Source organism: Barbatula barbatula, assembly GCF_947034865.1.
Source record: "Barbatula barbatula genome assembly, chromosome: 12".
Taxonomy (NCBI): domain Eukaryota; kingdom Metazoa; phylum Chordata; class Actinopteri; order Cypriniformes; family Nemacheilidae; genus Barbatula; species Barbatula barbatula.
In genome coordinates, this window is record NC_136775.1 from 2419671 (window position 1) to 2444465 (window position 24795).

Below are 24795 nucleotides of genomic sequence, written 5' to 3' on the forward strand. Positions count from 1 at the left end.
AGATTGTCTTACTGCTCATATGTTGCTCTTATATCTCCTAAAAGTGAAAAACAGAAACAAACGAGAGTGTAATTGTTGAATGCAGGAAGAGGATGGATGTGTCAAATGAATGTAGATTGTAGAGGTAAAACAATCCGGATTTGGTTAAATTTGATGAGAAATGTTTGAGTTCATATTGAGATCTCCAATGATGCTGACTTTTGATCGCAGACTTGACAAATCTGAGCTCAGTGACGCTGACATTTTTGTCATCTCTTCTGAACTCTTTGAGACTCTCTCAGGAGAAATTTCTAAGATGTAGAAGTTTCCATTTGCTATCATACCCACATGCTGGACGCAAGTGTTTTTTGCTAGTTTCAGCCCGTCGCAGTTTTCATTTTCACGTCTTGCGCCACGTTGTTACAATCTCAATTGCGCCCATTTGTGGATCCATGGTCTGAAAATCAGCCATATTGTTGGCACATTGCTATTTTGAGGCAACTGAAATAGACTGTGCCATTGACCAACCTGGTCTTAAGTATATTAAGGCAATATTTTCATAGTTGTTTAAAGAGCGTGCTAGTAATACGCGCCAATAGGCTGCTTATTACACACAGATGGACAATAATGCCAAATATTACAAATACATTTTTATTGTGTACATGGAGATAGAAATCCGGCTTGTAGATGGTTTTCTCGTGCGCTTTAACCTCGTGCACGAACAGATGCGTTTACTCTCTGAGGAAAGCGTGCTCTTGCAAATTCGGCCGTGTAAATAGTGAATCCGAGCGCAACTAGCTCTTAAAGGGATAGTTCGCCCAAAAATGAAACTTCGGTCATCATTTACTTACTGTACCCTCAGGTTGTTTCAAACCTGTTAAAAAATCTTTGTTCTGTTAAACACAAAGAAAGATTTTTGTACAAATATAGGAACACAAACAGTTTTGGGGCACCTCTGACTACCATTTACATTTTCCCACTATGGCAGTCAATGATGTCACAATATTGAAAATTGCTAACATTCTTCCAGATATCCGTGTTCATCCGAACAAAGGGTATGAAATGACATGAGGCTAAATAAATGATATATTAATAAATAAATTAAGCTTTCCTTTAGCTCAGTGGTTAAAACATGGCGCTGGCAACGTCAATGTCATGGGTTGGATCCCAGGGGATTGCACAGTCATAAACAAATGTATAGTGCAATGCAATGTAAGTCGCTTTGGTTAAAGCGTCTGCCAAATGCGTAAATGTTTACTGCCCAAAACACACCCATTACTCATTACTTGTACAGACCATTTTTCCCATCCTTAAATTAGCAAAAGTGGATTCGGACACCCCCTAAGTGGACTTGGGCCGTGCGTTATAGACCATGCACTTAGATTGTTAAAATAAGGCCTGTAATCTCATTGATGTCAAGGAGAAATAATTGCGATTTTAAAGAGGTCTCATCTGTCATTTTTCTTATGAGAGATTCAAATCGTAGATATTTTCTTCCCAAACTATGATCCCGTCTAAGTTTGAACAGCTGTTATACAGTTTGTTTTTAACATGTTATTTATATTTATCTAGTTTAGCCTTGCTGTGTGAATAGAAAATATCAAATATAATAATTTTCTAGACAAAAACCGAACACAGTGAAATTGGAGCGTTCCATCATTGAGTAGTTTCCAGGTAGTTTGTTCCAAGCATCTTTGACATGTTGCCACAGTTCTTATTGATTTATGTTGTCTCAGTTTTTTGTCTCTTCATGTAATCCCAGACTGACTCGATGATGGATCAGATCTCTGTGTGGGCAACACCTTCTGCTGTAGGAATGCTTGTTTATACAAAAATCTCACGTTGCTTGTTTGTATGTTTGTAAATCTATGTTTATTTATTCTGGTGCACCAAAGCAAGAGCTACACATACACCTTACAAAAATGTTTTTGTTTGCAACAATAAAAACAAGATCTTTCCACAGTACTGTACACTGTAAAAAATTCTGCCGTAATTTGACGGTAAAATACTGGCAGCAGGGTTTCCAGCTGCGGACCGTTATTTTACGGTTTCACTCATTTACGGCTTTCTGTAAATTAACGGTAAAATCCTGGCAGCAGGGTTTCCAGCTGCGAACCGTAATTTTACGGTTTCACTCATTTACGGCTTTCTGTAAATTAACGGAAAAATCCTGGCAGCAGGGTTTCCAGCTGCGAACCGTAATTTTACGGTTTCACTCATTTACGGCTTTCTGTAAATTAACGGTAAAGTACTGGCAATATGGTTTCCAGCTGCGTACCATCATTTTACAGTTTTATTAAATAGCATATTTTCAGTAAAATACTAGCAGCAGAGTTTCTGAATGAATGCTTTTTATTTAAATAAATTAAACAACAGACTGGCAAAGATGAGAAGAGGAACCATAAAATTACCAAACAGATATGTTGTGCATAAAGAACCCAGTCTATAGACATATTTAAACAGATACAAATTTATTATTATTTCTCCATAAACAGATACTGTGCAAAAAGAACAGTCTATAGACATATTATCTAACTTCTTAAACAATAGAAAACATTGTATTATTAAACCTTGAATCGGCAAAGAACTTTCCACCATCTGTGACCAACTTCACATGCTGGTAGTCTGAAAGATAGGAAAAAAAACTTTAAGCAGAGTATCTATAGAAGGTATCTCTAACCCTACTCTTGGAAAGCTACAGTCTTGCCACGGTGTTTAAAATGAATGAAATGTGTGTCGATGGTCACGTCAAACAAGTTGCCCCAAAAATAACGCAGACTTGTTGCATGATGATGCTCTGCTCGTGTAACTTGTGAATTTTCGTGTAACAGCCACGACTATGCTGATCCATGAGAAAGACAATGGAGCTCAAAATTATAAAAACGCGGTGTGTTCAGCAACACAGAGTACATTACTTAATAAAACGGCCTGCTTTTATAACAGAATGCAATTCAGTAGAGAGGCAACCTTTGGATTAACTGATGAATATTTTTACTCACCACCTTGCCGGTCTTCTTGGAGACCTTTCCTCTGCAGGTATTGGAGACTCGTTCTGGTTTAATTCCAATTAAGCGTCTAGGTTCAACAAATTTTTACAGAATACAATAACCATTTGTTAATCATTCTGATTGAAGAATTTATATACACTACTAAACAGTGAAAGGATGGAAAACTCTTAGAGGTCGTACCTTTGAAGAAATTCTTAAGTGCAACAAGCCTCCTCCTGATACTGCAGATGGAAGATGTACACTCAAATATAATACGGCCCTCTAGACTAAGCATCCATCTTACAACATTTGCCTGCCCTCCAATGTCTAAAATGAAAAAAAAAAAACATTTACATTATAATTTCAATGAACTGCCTTTGAGATTGCTTCATTTGAACAACCGGTTACCGGTGACACTAACCGAGCATAATCAGACGAGGACTGGCAGGTAGAATGAGTGTCTTCTCAACATCAGATGAAGATGCAGTAATCTGTAGAGAAAACACAATACATGGAAAAACATCAAAAAATTACTTCAATACAGAAATTTTAATAAATTACTAGTGGAAAGAAAATGCATAAAACAAGTCCATCTTCATGTTCCTGAAAACGGGACCGCTGAAGATTGATAAGCAGGTGGGCCCTCTCTGTGTTATCCGTCTGGGACAGAACAGTCTTCATTCCTCCCGTCTCTAATGTGTGATTTAAGATGCTTATAAAAGGTCCTTCAGAGTTTACACCTGACTTGACACAAAAAAAACATTAGATGTTAATTCAAATAAGGTCACTGACACAGATCGGATAACAGTGAGTTACTTATTGCAAACAGGCACAATTAAACCTGACATGAGAAACATGCATATGTCTCAGAAATGCAGGTATAGTACTACATATGTGTCCACAAAGCTTGCAAAAAAACATTGCTTATCTTTAACACCACGAAACAGCACAAGTCTGAATTTCATTCATTTATATCTGGAGGGATTTAACGTTACCTCAGGTAATAGTCACTTTACGGCAATTTACCAAGTCTTCTTGGTCTAGCTAACGTACAAAAGCATACCACACATGTAATATATTGCGCTAACACACACAAAACTGTATTTTTTACTTTATTTGAAGTTATTAAGTAAATTATTATGTTATATATCGACGTTGTACTGCATGCGCTTATCGCCAATTTAACGAAGCAAACCACCAGTCTACTGTACCGTATTTGCAACAGAACGTGTGTGTGGAGACACAAAACTCATTTAATAATCAAACTTGAATCCCATGAATTTCTTCAGACGAGACTTGAAATGAAATGTATGCAGCTACGAAAACCGCGAGGTGTCACACTGACTAGAATTCATTCAGCAGGTCCGCCACTGCCTCTTGTGCTGCGGAGTAAGAACCCGAGCGGCGGGGGAGGGGAGAGCAACTAGACTGGTTTAGTTCCCATGATCGACTACCTTGTAAATAGCTTCAATTTGAGATTGAATCTGTAACGTTTCTACTACAACTTTAAGTCAAGGAGTGTCGTTGAATTATCTAACAGTTTCCCCCTTCCGCACCGCTTCTGATGCTCGTCAGTGGTGGCCATTTGAGAACTCTCTGGTTTGTGTGTCAGTCTAGGTAATTCGCGCCACGCAGCTCAGTCAAAATATATAAGTTTCGAAGCGCAATATAATAAAATAATAGATAAATACAAATAAAAACACTTACCTTGACAGTGTCTTGGAAGATATGGCCGTCTCCTGGCGTACTCGTGTTCTCGTTGACTTGTAAAAACGTCATCCGTAAATTAGCTAACGTTAGTTGCGCAAGTAACGTTACTGTTGTCATCGAGCCAAGAGCTTCAAAATATGACTGTTTTGTGTAACAAAATGTAGTTTTGAGAGTTGTTTAGACGAGAATGTATGTGTATAAAGTTCAGATCTGCTGTCGTTTAATAAAGATAGCGTCTATTAAAAAATTTGCTCCAACTGTTTCGGACAAGTGAGTCGATTTCACTTATGCACCCCGCCCAACGCAGCCTCACCTCGGCAAGTCTTTCTTAAAATCACCGCTGGCTGTGATGTCTCTGTTAAAGGGTGTATTTTTTATGAATACATTCTGAGTTATCATACCCGTTAGCCTTTCTCTTCCAAACTTTATTTCTATATCATCGACTGTATTTGTCTGAGGATCATCGATACTTTAAGGTTGAGTAAAACATGGGGTCATTTTGTTTCACCCCTGAAAAAACCCTTTAAATAGGGGATTTAATTATGTTATCCCTTTAATTATTTGTCCATGGGGAAATTGTTTTAACTGAGGGCAAAGTTAAATTGTACAACTTGTATATTTCTTACTGTGCAAACTTATTTTACTTTGTAATAAAGGATTGTGTAAATTATCACAGTAATGTTTTGAATTACTCTGTTTAAATGTAAATCCAGACTAAATAAAGATTAACTCTGATTGCCTTTGTTTGCTATACAGCTCTTTGCGGTTAAATTCCGTAAACAGATTTACGGTTGAATGTTCTAATTTTACTAGCGAGTAATTAATTTACAGATCAATGACTGTAAATTAACATTATTAAACCGTTTTTTAAAAGAACAGTATTTTGCCGTTAAAATTGGCCGTATTTTTACGGTAATATTTTACAGTGTATGTAGTTTTAAGCATTTGTATTTTTTAATGAAACACAAATATGAACAAACAAACAATTTAATGCTGAAACGCCACCATGTTATTTTCTTAAATATAATATATACTGTATTATATATGTTATTATAAAATGGGATTTTAAATAGTAACGCTCCAAGAAAGCACATCGGTCATCGCCATAAACCTACTCCGAATGCCTCCAGCGGGTTAATACATGTCCTCTGAACTGAATCATGAGATCATTTTCATGTCCGTTAATACATGTCCTCTGAACTGAATCATGAGATCATTTTCATATTTGGGTGAACCTTCATAGTAAACAATGTGTTATATAGTGTAAGAGAGTAAATTAACTAGCGAATGTTTGATGTTAACCTTAAAGACGGTTACAGTGTGTGTTTTCCATGCTTTCGGACAGTGCACTAATATTTCATTCTTTCTTTCTTTCTTTCTTTCTTTCTTTCTTTCTTTCTTTCCTTCCAGGCTTCATTTATACATGTGGTGGGACAATAAAAGGGAAAAATGGGACCATAGAAAGTCCGGGTTTTCCTCACGGATATCCCAATGGAGCGAACTGTACGTGGGTTGTCGTAGCAGAAGAGAGGAACAGAATCCATATAGTTTTTCAATCCTTCGCTGTGGAGGAAGAATATGACTTTTTATCTTTATACGACGGACATCCTCATCCTTCCAACTTCAGAACGAGGCAAGTCGTGTTCACAGGCATTGTGAAAGGGGTTCTGCCGGGGTTGCATTAATAAAAAAAAAAGTGGCATCATATCTTTCAGTTTTGCGTGTGTGTGCACCTACATTTTCTTATTGCATTCAATATTTACAGTGTTCTTTATGAACTTCTCCTGCTGGGAATGTGCAACTCGATTACTCAAGAAAACGAAACTATTTTAGGAGGCACATGAGGAGATTTTATACATAAACCTAGCCATGGGATGAAAGCAGATCGGATGTGCGAATGATACTGAATGAATTCATCCAAATTTAGCTAAAATGTAATTATTAATTGCCATGAGTTTGCGTTGGGATGTATGTTGGTTTTTTAAGGCGAGTTTTGGATTTGAAAGAGAGTCGGAAGTGTGTGACAATGTTTGTTTTTCACGGGGATCGGCTAATCCTTTATCTCCTTTCTTGTACACATAAATATGAGGTGACAGAGATGACACAAGGGCAGTTATGTAAAGTATAATTCTCTCAGGACGACTGAGTGTAGTTAGTAGTCACTATACAAAAATGTCTCTGTCGAATGCCACGTTTGATAATCGAGAGTAGGCTACTTATTTATAAATTGAGCGAAAATGCTTTGAAAGGCTTAAAAGCGCACAAAATTAACCTGGTCTTACGTTTCTCTTATTAAAGGTTAAAACAATTATAACGACAACAGCAGCAGATCTGTGTTCTCCAGATGAGCCCAAAGACATTCTCACTTCCGCTCATTATAATGACTGAAAGTATTTGTTTTATGGCAATCTGGCCTTTGCGTTTCTATCCGAACATTATAACGCTCGCTGAAAGTCATTTCCGTTGTGGCGTGCAGGACTTCTGGAAGTAGAACTCGAATTCATTTTTCCTCCATAAAAAAGCGATAATGTATAAAGCTGCTTCCTGCGCTCCCCAACGTTTGTTGATGCTGATTTTTCCGTAAATGTCAAATATATTGTATTGTATACTTAAAAGCGATGGCATGTAGTCAATCGTTTAATACCGTCCCGTCTATTACGATTCGATTATGCCGTTTGCAATGCTTCATGGGATGCGCACTTCATTGCCTCATAAAATAATTTCAGTACACCGTTGTGCACCTTTTTTGTAACGTTGTAATTCATCTTGATATTGATGTATTTAAAATGACTTTGAGGAGGTTGAACAGAACAACGTTTGGATTCCAAAAATGGATGCCATACTCATCAGTTTGGAGATACAGATATAACCTTCTCTCAGCTCCAAAGAGAAAAATTCTGTCTTCGTTTGTTTATCGTTATAAAATATCACACAAAGATATTTTGAGAAATGTCTCGGTGGTTTTGTGTTCATATAATGGAAGTCAATGGAGGCCGGTGTTGTTTGGTTACCAACAATCTTCTTTTGTGTTCTGCTGAAGAAAAAAATGAATTTAGATTTTAGGGTGAACTATTCCTTTAAAAATCGTGTCACTATTATGAGGTAGTTTTGATTCATTATTCCCACATTCAATATAAAACTTCCCAAGCATTCATCCCGCAGTGTTTCCGTGCTCACCAAGACACAATTTCCATTCAACCAAAACTGACATCAAAGTGCAAAGCATGAGTAAATGTTCTCTCTTTCAAAGATTTTAGGAGATATTCATCAGATAATGTCTGGTCACCAACCCTGCGAAGTTTTCCCATTATACTCTTCAAATTAGAGCGTGTAATGAATACAGCAAATCTTCACAAATATGTTGCGGAATAAGAAGGAGATTTTATTATCGAAGCGGTGAGTAAATCAATAGTTATTCTTCTTCTCTGCAGGCACGGTAGTTCATTATACACTTATTAAAGCATTAATCTAACGCCCGCCTTTCAGTAATACGGTTTTCTTGGGTTTAACAGGTATTACTCTCAAAATTTATTTGGTGTATTTTCCGTTGGAGAGTCTGATATGAGACGGAGGAGGAGCAGAGCGGCCGCTTTCATTAGCTTGAAGTAATAGATGCTCGTGTCTTAAAAGCGCAACAATCCAAAGAGTGAAACGGGACTCGAATGGCTTCCCGGAACACGCTGGATCTGTCATTACTGAAGCATGAGAACATTATGTCCTTCTGACTTATCTGTCACATCCTCGAGAAGTTATTGTGTCCCGTATTATATCTGCGGCTGTATGAGTCGTGCTTCAACTTTCTCCGGAGTTTCTATGGGCCTTTCAAAACTGTCAGGTAATACTCATCCCTTACTCAAGTCTGTACAAGATGGAAGATCTCTAGAGGAGATATAGTAAAGGGTGCTAGCCTTAAGTTGGCATCATTGCACAAGAAGTCAATATGTCTTATATGACCTTCTGAAATATTTTTACGAGTGCCGTTTACTCAACACTTATGTTGAAAGCTTAAGCTTATATGAAAAAAGATGCAAAATGGATCTTATAGACCAACTAGTGGTCTCCAGTCCGAATGAGGACGGCAAGATGCATCCGTCCGGACCTCAAAGCCTTTTGACATGATAAATAAATGAATGATGCTGAAAACCATGTTTTCCGAGATGGGTCGAGATTTGCAGTTATTCTTCCTACATCGATACGATGTGCGAGGCCCATTTGAGGCTGTTGCGGTTGTCAAAAGTGGAAACCTTAAACGGCATTATGAAACTAGACATAGACACTTTGAAGAAACTTACTTGCAGCAGTCTGAGGTAAGGACATGTAAAATATATTAGCTCAAAGCCCACCATGAGCGAACTACACAGGTCCTCTTTCACTCACTCACCGCCCAACAACGAGCATGTGAATGTTCACTATGGAACATAACAAGCTCTTAACCAAAAAGCATCATGTCATGTTTTTAGGTATTACATTGACCGGACCTCAGCTGGTAAGGAGGATTCGTTTATTGGACCTCAAGCAATTTTAGTTGAAGACTCGGGAGCAACAACATAAACAAACGTTATGTGGCCCAAACTTACTTCCGTTAGACCTCCTCAAAAAAATCAATAACTGTTGAATAGTTTAATTTAATACAAAGTATAAATTAATAATAAAAATGTAATATTAAATGTATTGTTAAAATATAACACATGCCGGAAGTTAACTTGGGGTCAGGCGTGTTTGCTCACTTTTTAAAAAGAAGCTGCGTGATGCCATTTTAGACTTTCATAAAGAACTTTTAACATCAGAAGAACTAAAAGCTAAAAGCTAGAAAAAGGTTATTTTACATTAAAAAAGGTTCCTTTGTAGCCTTTATATTAGGAGTCTGATAATGCTTTATAGGCTGAGCTGATAAGTATGTTTATTATTAAGATTAACGTGAATAACCTGCAATTTTATGTTTCAAACAGGGCGATAGAAAAGCTGAAGTTACAGATTGTAATCTGTTTTTATCCATATAACGATATCACGATTAAATTTGTCTCTATTACAATATACGCCCTATTTCACCTGCATTGTTTTTCTGTGAAGGCCTGGCAGACAACATTTGAGGACAAAACCACTCGTTTGCCATCCAGCAAATAGGGAAATATTACGCTTTCTTACGGCAACCCTCGACTTCAACACGTTCTGGAAAAGAATCCATTTATCAAAGCAATTCAAGCAGATGCCTTTGACACGGTACTTATCCAACTGCTTCCTGACATTGCAATTTGTCATTTCTCCGTTCGGAACGTGCCGTCCCGAAATAGTTTCTTCACATCGCACGGCTCTGTTTTCAAAGTACCCTGAACTGAAGCATGAGAGGACAGAAGTTTGTGGGGCAGATCAACAATTAAAAGTTGACCTCCTGTTTGTTGAATGAGGTTAGAGGCGTCAAATGATTTCATTAAATTGTGTTTTTGCCCAGAGTTTACGAAGAGTTTGGTTCCAACGTGAGAATGAAAAACAAAAGTCAAAAATCATGTTTTTTTATGTTATCATGTTTATGTTGTTTTATCGTGTTAGTTGTATTTATTGAGTTGTTATTAAACTGCCATTTTGATTGATATTAATTGGAATGCGCATGCAAAAAAAACCTGATAGCACACATACATCTGCCTTGCGTCTATTTGACGTCTGCATTTACATCTGCAAGGCATCTACAATACATAGTTTGTTCATCTGCAATACGTCTCGGAGACGTCTGCTGTCAGAAGTCATGTAGACATCTAGAAGATGTCTGTTACATGTTTATGATTGAGAATGGACTTAAAGCTGCTCTTTCTAAGATGTTTAGCAGATGTTTTTACGCAGCAGATGTTTCCAGATCTCCAGATCTTCAGCAGACGTATTCAATAAAGCTGATCTCCAAAACATGGTCAAGATAAGAGTGAGAATGATTAATTCACCCACCAAACAGAACGTTGTATTTCAGCACACGCAGAAAACACGCGTGCGTAAAACATACCTGAGAGATGCTTTTCCAGAGCGGATGAATGAATCAATCCGAAGCGGGCGCGACAAATGAATTTGGTTTTCGTGGAGCGTTTTGTGAGATTGCGAAAGCAAATCTGAAAGACATTTTTCTTTCTCACCTGCCCTCTTCAGAGATACGGCAGTCAGATTCAGATTAACGGCAAACGGCCAAAACATGTCAGGATCAAGGCAAAGCTTTCTAACGAAGTCTGATTAGTGAGGCGTCACTCCGTGTGTATGCAAGGCCGATCCAAACACGGTTATTTACTCAACCTTCAGAGAACGCCGGGCTAATTGGATAGCGCGGGCCGGTCAGACGCGAGCACGGTGCGTTTGAGTAATTGGCCTGTCTTGCTTCTCTTAAATAGTGTCTGCCCAGTCATTTCAATTTCGCAATTATGATGTTTTGCGCTCCGAGTAGGAAATTGGTCAGCTTGGCTTGATGTACAGTGTCATCTTGTACGCATAATTCGTTTTACAAGTCTGGAAGAAGGAGCGGGAGTCTCTGTGGGCAGCGGCATCGGGCGTGATAGATGACACGTCAACGGCGCGAGTCTGCCGCTGCTGAAGCCGTTTGCAGCAGATTGATGTAAATGTTCACGGAGGTCATAATACTTTTCTTAAAGGATGGGTTCATCCAGAAATGAAACTTGTGTCATCGTTTGCTCTCCCTCGTGTCATACTTAAAACCCGGATGGTGGAACCTGTCCCGTTTAGAGTTTAAATGTCAAATGTTGATTTATATGTATTATTTATTAAATAATTAAATTGAATAAATTATGAACTAATTAATTGTATTACTATTGCTATTGTTAACATATGAATTATCATTTTTTATCATTTTTTCATAGAGAACGATTCTTTTTTTAATAAAATAATGAAAAGAATACCAGCCAATATCCTCTCCTCTCCTCTCTCCTCTCTATTATTGTTGTTTTAAAATTATTATTTTATAACAAATGAATTATAATTTAATAATTTTAATAGACAATTAACTGTCCCGGTTAACTTCAGAATAAAATAAAAGCATTTAGTTTTGCAATGACATGAGTCTGTCAGAATTGTAATTTTGGGATGAAATAATTCTTGTTAAGGTGCTGATAACATTTGACACTGCTTTGACATGAAGTAATTAAAGGGGAAGAGTCTGAATTAGTACCGCACAAATACTCCCTCTTCACGTCAGATGCAGATCTACATCATTCCATCCATCAGAAACCGGCACAAGGTGAGTTAAACTTGACCAAAACCCTTGCCTGGATTCTCTTGTGTTGTTCAGGTCTTCAATCAGTGCTCAATCATTTTTCATGCCCGAAGAGCTTCCAATTTTAGAGAGTTAAGAAAGGTTATCAGGTCTGTCTCCACAGGTTTCGGTGTGGGAAGGAAATTGTCAGTGTGTGTGACTGTCACAGTTTCTGATTTGTGAAAAGGGAATATGGTCGAATTTGAGTCTGAAATGTAAGTTATGTGATTTGTTTACAGAACTGATGTGCTGGATGTACCTGTGGCCTCTTATTTACAGCCGTGCTGATATTGCATCTTACGTGCTATTATATAATAACAAATAATCAGAGCTGATGTTGCCATGGCAACCAGATGCTGGGGAAAGCGACCGAGTCAGACTTTTGGCTATTAATAAAATCCTAGTGCTGATTTTAAAAGGATGGTTTATGCACAGATGCAAATTCTGTCATCAGTTATTCACCCTTGAAACGTGTACATCACTCTCTATGGAACGAAAAAGAATTATAAGAAATATTTTGATGTCTAGGTGGTTTAGTGCAATGTAATGTAAATCAACGAAAGGGCCGGTGTTATTTAGTTATCGGTGTTCTTCAAAATATCTTCTTTCGTGTTTAGAAAGTGAAAAAGTTTTGGAATGACACGATGATGAGTAAATGATGAACACTTTGATGATCTGTCGCTTTAAGGGTTTTCAAATCAATCAACTCTTTCTATCATATAACAAAGACGTTTATATGAACCGGTTTCTTAACAGATTTTTTATGCATACGTGTTTATAGTGCTGTGTATCTGTAGATGTACTGAATGGTCCTTTTGGACAACATGTATGCGTTATGTCATTGTTTTCTGGAGCTGCTTGCAATTATGCGTTGTCATGGTTACCGCCGTTGTCATTGATTGCATTTGCATGTAAGGGTCATGTAAAAACAAAGCTTGGGTAAGAAACCAATGATGCATTATTGAAAAGGCAGCTGTTGTGTTTTTGCAGTGTATGCGAAAATGGACTCACAGCCAAGAAAAACCAATAAGACGGAGAATAATTGTGCTCTGTTTGGGATAATTCAGGTCTTTTCTCCGGCGTTTGGTCGTTGCACAGATGCGGTAATGAATCCCTCAGATGCGCTGGCTGCGTGTCCGCAGGATCAAAAGCTTTACTTTTCAATTGCCAAATAATGGCAGGTATATCGCGCTTTCCCAAGTATGTTTCTTGAGATGGCTTGAAGATTATTTGGACCAAATGAAAACTTTATCGCTCAGATGTTGCTCTTTCATAAGTCAGGAGATTTGAGTTTTCAGTCGTGTTTCGTTTTCGTGTCGACGGAGTCTCAGATGTTTCTCCTGAAAGACATGGTTATTGTTCAGTATGGATAATGGACGTGCCAAATAAATGTAGATAGAAGTACCCAAGATTTGGGTATATTTGAGAAATGTTTGAGTTCATATTGAGATAATAATGATATTTAATATCAGACTTGAGAAATCTGAGATCGGATTGATTAACATCTCATGACTCAATTGTTGACATCTCTTCTGTCACTAAAGACGTATGTGATAATTCCGCCTATTTTTCCCTGGAGAAATATCTGAGACACTCAAAGCGAAGTGTCTCTTTGCTGTACATTTCTCATTAATGTCTAGGAGAAATACTCATGATATAAAAAGTTCATTTGTGATTTTTCTTTCTTATGGGTTCGCATAGCCAGATTGATAAAGTCCAGTCCGGTGTGCTTTTCACATTTCTGCGCACATTGTGCCTCATCTTGGTCTTTGAATGGACTACTTGAGATTACTTTGCACTTTCAGTGAACTTTACTTTACCACAAATATGTTTGCATGTATTTCACATAACTTAAATCCCGCTGGTTTTGAAAGTACAATTGTTTCTAATCGCCTTCTGGCCGGGTGAGAGATGTTCTTAGGACATCATTAACCTGAACTCCTGCATTACGCTGACTTTACAATAATTCAATAATTCTCAGATTGTTAATAATAAGCTTCTCCAATGTGATGTTATTCCCGAGTGACCCTGAGTGGTCAGCAGAAACGGACCATTGGTGGCTATTTGGAAATTACACTGATAAAATATTTGTATAGATTTCATTTTATGAAGTTATTATATTGTTCCCTCAATAAAATTGATCAGGCCTCGCAGTTCAGCTGGTGAATTTTTTTGGGATCATTGTTGCTTATCTTGATTTCAAGGATTTCCTTGATCTGTTAAAGAAGGATTATTATTATTTTTTATTTATTTATTATTATTTTTTATATATGTGCTGCCCCATTCACCTAATTCTCATCTACTGTTGTTTTGTCTGCTGTCTTTGTCAACTTTGCCTTTATTGTTGTTTGTTTATTGTAAAGCGTCCTTGAGCCCTGGAAAGGCGCTATATAAATTACAATTATTATTATTATTAGTGATACACAAACAATTATTTGATTGAGCTGTTATGAAATATAAAACTCTCTCTTTCATCTTATGATATTTGTTAACCTAGAATAGATAAAGTGTACAGTATATAACAGGCACGACTCACTACACTATTGTTAAACAAGCTATGAATAAAATACTTCAAAAGAGCAATCGGACACTTGAATAGGAATGACATCGCAGCCGACAGGGGTCTTTTATATTAAAGATACATGAACAAGTCATCCCTAGAATCGTTGCACTTAAAAGCAGTAAAGACATAACTTGCATGAATTTAGGTTTTTGTCCCTGTAAACATTTAGAAAAAAAAATTGACAAACTTCAACGCATCACTGTGATTCTGACGTTTTTTTATCCATATGTTTTCTAAACCAGACAAATCTCTTTTCCATCAGAGCTGCAACTGAATTTCGTTTGATAACATTCTGTGGTACTGATGCTGTCGGAAATTAAATTGTAAACCTTTCTGGAATAAAATGACAGACTCTTTTGTCTTGTTAAGGATAATTTCATAGCTATTAGCTGCTACATTAAAACCATTTTATATAATCTGTGAAATTACAGCTTGATTGGAAGATAAACGGAAGATGTTTTGGGACGTTTCTTATTTCATATCAAACATTTTTATTGACACAGTCGTTGAAACTTGATTGCAATAATAGAAAATCATAAAAAAGATGATTGCCACATTATAAATTAAACTGATGTACAGTCATTATTTGCGTAACAAATATTATCCAAATCGTTTTTAGGCATTGCTCATTTCTTCATAGTTTTAAAACATTTTGATGGCGTTTCATAGATGTTTATTTAGCTAAATCTAAAATGGCCCGTGCAAAACAAAAAAGGTTTAAAGATTAAAATACGTGTTTATTTGCATGGGAATCTTTCACGAACATTTTCTCTTTTGTCACACAGGATAACAGGATTCCAGCTGCCAGCGCCGGTCACAAGTACTGGGTCCATCTTTTCTCTGCGTCTCACCAGTGACTTTGCTGTAAGCGCTCACGGATTTAAAATATATTATGAAGGTGAGACACATTACTCAACCTTTCATTTTATCTGCTGTTTACAAAGTGTTTTATGTTTGAAGGTGAAAAATCATGCACTGTTGCAGTCAATTAAAAAATGCTTATCACTTAAGTGTGTGTGTGTGTGCATGTGTGTGCTTTGACAGCAGGCAGTGGGCGGAAAGATAGAATAGGACAAAGCGAAGTATTTATTCCTTTTATTGTATTATTTCTCATGTTGTGTGTACTTGAATAGGCAAAGAGTGATAAATTTTAAATCACTGGCTAGGTCGCCAGGGTTTGGTTTTCCGTGACATGCCCCTTTTAGAAAAAACAAACAGGGTTTGTCTGTGCCTCTCAGATCAGCAAACAAACTTTAAATCACTCGAGTCTCTGTAAATAACTCCCCATAAGGGAATCTTTAGTTAGGAAGCAGATGATGTGCGAGTCTGGATGTCGATTGGTTCCGTTCGCAGGTGTCTGGGTCGCACTGTCAGCGACCGTCATTTCTCAAACGGTGTCCATCATTCCATCACTCAGTCCACCTGACCGGACCACAGCATGTTAGTCCATCTGCTGCTTCTCTGCAGTGTAAATTATTCAAAGCCACGGTTCCGGCCTCGTGCTTTTGTGTTTAATGTCCTTTAGATCTTTATGGGTTTTGGAATATTAATCCTGCAGGGTATTACACTCTTGGGGGCATGAGATTGCCATTGAATTTACAATTACTTTGTGTCCTTTCTTGTCATCTTTATAGTTTAATAGATGTACTGTAAATGAAGAGTTTGAGGACACTCACACTGATGTTTAAAAGTTTAGGGTCACTGAAAAGTGAAATGTTTTATATATAGGGATGTAGCGATTCACCGCGAGCTGGGTAAAAATAAAGTTTATATTATGTGATGATTCAAGTCGTTTGAGACCTTTAGGGTGTGTTCATATATGCCATGTTTGGGTCGATTAAAACGAACTCCGGTGCGATTGTTCTGTTAGTGGTGGGCAATCGGGTTCGATTAAGGTCAGAGTTCGGTTGCTATGGATGATGTGAACGTGTCTTCTGAACCCGTGTGCGCACCGCTGAGGTGTACCTGAGTCTGGGGCACGGCTCATGTGAACTCCAGTACAGTTCGCTGCTGATATGAACGCAATCGTACCAAATCGTGGAAGTGAACCGCTATTAATGACGTATTTTTTGGTAGAAACATGTGCTTGTGTGTGCGTTTCACTCACTTTTCTGACGCAAGTGACTGACGTGCTCCAAGCACAGAGCTGTATGTCTCATTTCTGTTCGTCTTCAGCGTTCTTAAGAGCATTTGCAGTACATTCGTAAGACGGATGAAAGCGTCATTATGTACTGAAGCTTTGGAAACAAAACTAACGGTTTTAAAACATAAATGTATAAAAGTGCAAAACTGGAAGAGATAACAATAAAAAAAATCACGTGATTTGGTAATATAAAAGATTTTAGATATCATATGTGCTTGTGCATGTAAAGGAGGAAGTCCTGTCGCCATTTTGACTGCTTTTAAACACTTCATGAGGTCTTCGCGAGTTACCGTCTTGCTAATAATATCCTCATATGCGCAGGCATACACTGAGCATGTACAATTGTTTTTCCATATCTTTAGGTTCGCTGTTAAAATGTCAGTCTGAACAATAAGTGAACCGGGACTACATGCATTTTATTTTTGGTCCGGACCAAAAGAACCAAAATAATCGAACTTGAAATTTGAACGCACCGTAAAATAAACTGTACATGTTTTGAACAGCAGGGATTCACTCACATCGCATCATTATCTGAGTGAATCGTTATATCCCTACTTATGTTTTGAAGAATGTTGATAACCGAACAATGGCGGTACTCATTCACTTCTATTGTATAGACACAAGACCAATGCAAGTCAATGGGCACAGCCGTTGTTTGGTGTCAAACATTCTTCCAAATATCTTCTTTTGTGTTTTTCGGAAGAAATAAAGTCATTCATGTTTCAAGTGACAAGAGGGTGAGGAAATGATAACTGAATTATCATTTTTAAGTGAAATATCACTTATATAAATATCACGTATCGCTGTTCCTTTTTCATATGTTGCTATGGTTATCCACCTGTATTCTGTCCACACTAAACGCTTGTCACTTCTGAAGAGCTGTGCGTACGTGGGCTGTGATATTCATCGAGTTTCTCCGTCTCAAGGATTTTGTAGCTCGGTAAAACAGTTCAGCGGTTAAAGTTCTGATGGCTTAAAGCAGTAATACCACACCTCTCTCCAACAATCCAGTCAGTCTGAAGTATTATTCCTGTCTGGTGTAAACAGTGTGGGTTTGGAGGTTTGTTTAAATCCCCAGCGTAAGTATAGGCCTCAGCCAGCACCACTAACAAGCGTTTGGTCTGCGTACAAACTGCGTTTTATTCTGTTAGAAATTCACAGTTTATGGGAGAGATAGACATCGTGCAAGAAGAACACACGGGGAGACCAAATCTCATTTTGCCTGCTGTCAGTTTGCCCTCACGTCGCAACAACCAAAAGCATGTTTGACAGTCGGTACGTACGCTTTGATTAATGTCTCTATCGCCATCCGCTACAAGTCATCATCTCGGTTTAAAGTACAGAGAATCTTCAACCTTTTTGTTCTGCGACACAGCGTGTGCCCTTCAGAATGCCAATGACTTTGGAAATACCACATGTCACCATCGACATGCTAATGTCCGGTCATCACGATGTGCATTAGCCGCACCCCTCCGCGGTGATCTGGATGTTAGGAAGACCGTCGATTCAGAAGCATTTTCAGGACGGTAGCAGGAATGGCAATCGTTGCTTTCTTAATGTCTCTGGAAGGCTGGTCGCTCGCCTGTTGACCCACCGGATCTGCGTGTGGAGGCTTCAGCGACGGTTTGTGTTTTAGGATTGCTAGTACGCCACGGAAAGCTCAGTAATTCTGAATGCATGGAGACTGCGCTCGGTGCCGCATCGCTCTCTGACAAACTTCCATCATCTTCAAGGGCGGTGGAGTCATTAGACGTATGGAGGGATAAATAGCTCATCTCCAGGGATCAGTCTGTGGCCATTACTTCAACGCCTTTCTCAATGTACTCTAAGCCCTTCAGGTCACAGTTGTGATATATCATATTTGACCTGAAAATAGATTGATTAATAGAAAGATAAAAGAGTGATAGAATGTAAAAAGACCAAGCCAATTTTCTCTCGTTTTCTCATTATAAAATGATATCATTTCGTGTTTTTATGTGTACGAAAAAGGCTGTTAGTCTTTCTTTGTTTTGGTCATATTTAGAGGGATAATAAATCTGTTAAATATCTCTGTAATTTCATTTCTAATTCAAGCATGAGAATTGTCACATTGCTGAACGTTTTTGTTGTATTTAATGAAATTAAGTCGGACTGATATTACATGATATTGACTGATGTTCTCTTCATTTGTTTTAAAAATAACACTCCCATTTGTTTATATTTTTCTCATGTCATTTAAGGAGAAACATCTGAGACTAAATTGAAACTCAATTGAAAACTCTATCAAATATCCCGAGCAATAAAACTGAGCAAAGAAATCTTTTACGAATGATCTTTCACATTGACTTTATCGACTTTATCAATTCATGTCATTTTAATAGGCTAAACATGTTTATTTTGTAAGCCCATGTTTTGGTAAATGTGACAAATAGTTTGTGACAAAATGTGACAAATAGAGCTGGTTTATCATCGTGTACAATGGTTTGACAAGAAAGGTTTCAGATTCAGGAAAGACGTAATCTGCGTTCCATTTTTCCCCGAATATTACAAATAAAAGTGTCATTATACCGTAGTGTTTCTGGTGGTCTTTTCATGGACACTTTGGGAGCCGTGATGAACATCTCTGGCAACCACAAGTGGTTTAAAATAGCTCTATTTCTCCTCATAAGAGTCAGTGTCAGGACCTCTCTGTGTGTGATCATCTATCGCAACTGTTTATTTCACCTTCAATATGACTCGAGCCCTCAGGTGTTTTATTATTTTAAACAAGCGGGATCTCACTTACAGCCAAAGGCCTTTAATGCTGGAATGTGCAGCTCTTATTTTGTTATTTTGTAATAAATTATTTAAAGTGTAACTTATATTTTTTATTATACATGAATTGTATATTAAAGAACATTAATGTATCTTTTTTGTGAATAGATTTCATTAAATATGTTTATTATATCTAAAAAGTTACATTTTAAGCATTTTGGTGTGTTTTCAACTTAGGTTTAATATTTTTATTTACGTTTAGTTTGTATTTATTTCCAGTTCATATTTTTTGTGCCATTTTAACTATTTTCAGTTTATTGCTAAAGCAACATTGTAATTCAGTTTAATCCAGATAATATTTACCCGTCTATTGTTTTATTTCAATTGAAGTTTTTATTTTCTTAATTTTGGGGTTTAAGTTAATATTAATTATTGTTTCTGGTTGGAACGGTGTTTGAACGATATTCTGTATGTGTTACATGAAGTAGTCCATTTCCGTGTGTATCCTCTTAATCTGCAATTCTGTTTTTGCATCTTGTTTTCCAGCAGACACGTACTCTAAATAAGATGAAATGACACAGCGGAGCGGGTTAACATTCAGATTTCTTTAGAATAATCTTTAGATATTACATCTCGCTTGTTGATTCGCGGCCGGTGCAGATCACCCAACCACATTGATTTTGACGAAACCAAGTCATTTATGGCAGATGTTGGACGTGTAATCCTCCATATGTTCTTATGACAGGTGTCATGCTGTGTTTATGTCGATGTTCGTGGTATAAATTGTCATGTTAAGTAATCGAAGGGAAGCGCTGTCCCAGCGTGCTTCATCAGATGGTGTGACAGTCCGCTGCTGTGATCCTTGTGTAAATACAGGTAGAATTAACAAATAACATCTTAGAAAATAAGCTTTGTGTGTTAGACAGATGAAGCCGATGTGATGTTTCAGGAGAGTTCAGAATGAAGAGGAATACTATGAAGGGACTGGTGATGTCAGCCGGAAAGAAACTTTCTTCCAGTGTTTCCGTTTTAGGACTTTTCTTAAAACTTGCCATGAGTGTGTGTTATGTATATAACTTTTATTTCAAGATAAGCCGCAACACAACAGAAGAAATCGGAGAGCAAAATAAACAGGCTTCTCGACATTAACCCTCTGCGCTATGTTGCTGCAAGTTCATGTGTCGGTTGTTGACTAAATATTCATGGCGGTATTATTAATAGTCTAACATTGACAGGTTGTGTGACACGTCCTCTACATAAACCAGGAACTAAACTATGCAAGGTTAAAGAAAATATGACCCAGACTTGTATAATAAGTATACACGTAATGGATAAACTTGATATATGCTAAGTGTGTTTTGTATGGGGAATTTAAGCTGTCCTGTGTCAAGTATAGATTTGGTACTGTGGGAAATCCGTGTCGTTAAAGCAACCTGCTATATTTGTCATAATTGGACATCTGTGCAATTACAAGGTCTCTGTGAAAAAAACATCTCCAGTTTTGCATGCGTGTCCGGCGCCGTCACTCAAACATGGCTTATGTTGTGTCTGTTCTGTTTGCCTTTAACTTTCCTGAGCCTACCAAGGGACTAACTTTATAATTGCTGCTTTGTCAAGATTTAAATAATGAAAATCCTCTCTGCAAGGTAATACTTTCCGCATAAAAAGAGCATCTCATTTCTGGCCCATTTATTTGACTGCCATAATACCGAATGCCAACCTGTAATGAACAGGCGATGCCTCCATTACCCCAGATCAGGGGCGTGAAGCTCTGTGGGACTATCCTGACGCTGGTGAAGATGGGCTGACAGATGTGCTGTGTTCCCGTGTGGAAAACAGTCAGCGCGTAAGATAGGATTGTTGCGGAGAGTATTTGATCAACTTGAATCATGAGCGTTTTAACAGCGGGACTCCTGAATGCAGCCGAATGGAAATTGAGTTTGTTGGAAGTGTTGGTCCCAAAGTGTACGCTCTGTTGTTAAAGGCAGATTAAGAAAAGTAGATTTTCTACTTTTGTTTTTGAGTGATGTGGAGATAATGTTCTCGCCGGTGTTAACTGACAGGGGATTTTAAGACACTTAAAATGGATTACTCAAGTGCTCGTATTAAGATTAAATTAATGGTTTAGAAAGTACAGAAATGTACCAAACAACAAATGCACCTCCAGATCCAAATGCTGAATATGAATCATGTGCTTGAATCATAATTTTGCATGTCCGGTTGGTCCAACGTTGGGATCTTCCTGTATTAGTTTTTTTAACACTACATGTTCTTGAACATTTAATTATAGATGTAAGAAAACGAAAACCAGATTGGTTCTGCATTTCGGTATAATAATTTGCATGGAAGTGTGCCAAATGGATAAATGTAAATAGAAAGACATTACATCCAAGCAAATATATGCAGGCATATGGTACACACATATGATACATTAACAATAATACATTTACATTTAGTAATTTAGCAGTCGCTTTTATCCAAAGCGACTTCCAAATGAGGTAAACATTGGAAGAAAATGGAACAACAAAAGTACAACAAAAAGCATAAATGCAATAGAACTGGTCTCATATAGCCTACCACTGATTTTTCTTTTTCCTTGATAGAAAGAGTAGAAAAGAGATAGAAGTAAGAACTGATCAACTGTTCATGTGCTGACCGAAGATATGTGTTTTCAGCCAATTATTAAAGATGGCTACATAATCTGCTGATCTTGTAGCAGCGGGCAGATCATTCCCCAAATGTGGAACTGATCCACATAAGGTACATGAGTGATTTTTCAACTTTTTGGGATGGCACTACTAGACATTGTTCGTTTGCAGAGCTTAGCGATCTGGCGGGTACATGAGTCTGCATTAGCGGGCGAAGATAAGGGGGTGCCGAACCAGTGGTGGTCTCGTAGGCCAAGAGCCTTGAATTTGATGCGAGCGACTATAGAAAGCTAATGTAACTTAATGAAGTGAGGATTGACGTATGCTTTCTTCGGTTCATTGAAGACCACTCTTGCCGCTGCATTCTGGATCAACAGTTGAGGTTTGGTTGTGCAACCTGGAAGTCCAGCAAGTAGCGCATTGCTATAGTCCAGTCTGGACAGAACAAAAGCCTGCACTAGGATTTGCTTAGCATGCTCGGATAGGAAAGGTTTAATTTTCCTAATATAGGACCAGGTGGTGCTGGCAACATGATCCGTGAAGTTTAGCTGATCATTGATCGACACTCCTAGGTTCTTGGCTGTTCTGGAAGATGTAATGGTTGATGAGCCCCGTTAGGTGGAGGGGTTGTGATAAATATGTGGGCCAGCCAGGATTACAAGCAGCACTGTTTTTGCAAGGTTCAGCTGCAGGTGATGGTCCTTCATCCAGTGCGAATTGTCGCTCGGGCATGCTGACATGTGCAGAAACTGTCAGATCGGCAGGCTGAAATGACAGGTGGAATTGTAAATCATCCGCAGAGCAGTGATAGGAAATGCCATGTTTCCGAATGATAGAACCTAGGGATGTCATGTATGTGGAAAAGAGCAACTGTCCAAGCACTGAGCCCTGAAGCACCCCTTTATTGAGATGTTGAGACCTCACCTCTCCAGGATACTCTAAATGACCTACCTGAGAGATAAGACTGGAACCATTGAAGCCTTGAGGGTCGACAGGAGGATGTGGTGGTTAACGGTGTCAAAGGCAGCAGATAGATCGAGTCGGATGAGTACAGAGGAGTTTGAGGCTGCTCTTTCCAGTCTCAAGGCTTCAATGAACGGTGGAATGACTGTTCTTGAAACCAGACTGGTTGCTGTTCAGGAGGTTTTTCTGGTTGAGAAAGGATTAGAGCTGGTTACCTACAACACGCTCCAGAGTATAGGCAATAAAGGGCAGGAGAGATACCGGTCTGTAGTTTTCTAATGGCGCATTTCCACCGCAGGAACTTTCGCCTGGAACTCAGGACTTTGGGGCAGTACTTGGTGTGATTCTACCGCAGGTACCGGGATCAAAACAAAGTTCTGGGTAAAAGTCCTTGCTTGTGTGGTAGTACTTTTGGAGTGGGCCATGATCGTTGAATATGCTGATTGGTTGAGATCACAACTTCATTGGTTGACTCTACATGCTGCATTGTGCTCCAGTAAAAACAAACCACCTTTTTTTAAGTTGGTTGCAGTGCGTGTAGTTTCATCTGTTTACTGTTTGAAATGGATAAAAAGTATTATAAAATGTTTTTGCTGAGGAAGAATTAAAACGGGAATTGGAAACGATGACCTGCAATGAAAAGGTATACTTTAAAACAGTTTTTTACAGTTGGTTATACAAGCTAGAACTGTCGCACAAAAAAATTACAAAAAAGTTCCTTGGACAAATTCTTCCAGGTAATTTTGGTGGCCACAACAGTGCAGGATTAAGAGTGTTTCTTCAGTAGCAGGGTAATAAGGGCCTCGTTGAAGACTGTGGGAAATGTACCAGTGGTGAGAGACGAGTTGATAATGTGGGTCAGAGCAGGAACAACCAACGGAGAGATTGCCTGGAGGAGATGAGTGAGGATGGGATCTAGCAGGCAGGCAGTCGGGTGGTTAGAAAAATCACCTTGGAAACGTCATTTTCAGATAGGGGAGAGAAAGAGGGGAGTGAGCATGTGTCTGGTGTTTGGCCGTTTTCCAGAGGTGGCGGTACAGAGAATTGACTGCTGATTGTGGTCGTTTTCTTTACGAAGAAAGATGCAATATCATCAGCTGTTAAATCCGATGGAGGTGAGGGGACAGGCGGGCAAAAAGGGGCAGAGAATGATTTTTTGTGAAGTTGATGCAAAATGTAAAATTTTATTTTACACTTCGAAAATTTTCGAAATGGTTTTTGTAGCCATCTTTTATTTTTTAGGTCAAATATTCTTTAGAGAACCATATCTTTCTTAACTTGTGTACATTTAACAAGTGTACATTATAGTGTAATGCTATGTAAGTCGCTTTGGATAGAAAAGTCTGCCAAATGCATAAGTAGTCTGGAACCTTTATTTTCTAAATGTTTTGCTTTATCTGCATGCAGGTTTGTGGAATATTTACATTAGCAACCTTGTAGTGCAAACATTTATCAATCCCTTATGAAAAACACTAGTATGAACTAAACTTTAAAAATATAAACGACTGAAATATTGTCTCTGCAGGTAACACATGGTAACCACAAATTTCCATGGTATTCGTAGGGCTCCATTTTCCGCAATGTCAAACTTGACCTGTAAGGAGCATCTTTAAAACAACATATTCCATTTTTGCATTCTGTACCATCTCTTGGCTTCCAGAATACTCTGACATAGCAGGCGGTATACACTGATATATATTCATATTTATGGTTGATTCATTTGAATTCAGCTGAATGTTGATGGCGGCAGCAGTTTGAAATGGGATGCACATACCCGCTGATTTTCAGCAAAGATCCAAATGGATGTTTTTGATAGCGGTAGCTGCTCG

The 24795-nt window shown here is 38.1% G+C and overlaps 1 protein-coding gene and 1 long non-coding RNA gene across 2 annotated transcripts in view; one reads left to right on the forward strand and one right to left on the reverse strand.

Annotated features, from left to right (window-relative positions):
* Positions 1–1955: 1955 nt before the first annotated feature.
* Positions 1956–5607, reverse strand: LOC306901110. Its single transcript, XR_013787363.1, has 4 exons — positions 3388–5607; positions 3168–3293; positions 2979–3054; positions 1956–2604 (listed from the first exon to the last, which is right to left on the reverse strand). It is a non-coding gene; the product is annotated as an uncharacterized lncRNA (long non-coding RNA).
* Positions 5608–5963: 356 nt separating this feature from the next.
* csmd3a (CUB and Sushi multiple domains 3a) overlaps positions 5964–24795 on the forward strand; it is a gene marked incomplete at its 5' end in the record, with an annotated part of 185252 nt that continues 166420 nt past the window's right edge. Inside the window, 3 exons of the mRNA XM_079468986.1 lie at positions 5964–5994; positions 6087–6309; positions 15265–15377. Of these exons, the coding sequence (XP_079325112.1) occupies positions 5964–5994; positions 6087–6309; positions 15265–15377 (367 nt within the window). The remainder of the gene's footprint in view (positions 5995–6086; positions 6310–15264; positions 15378–24795) is intronic.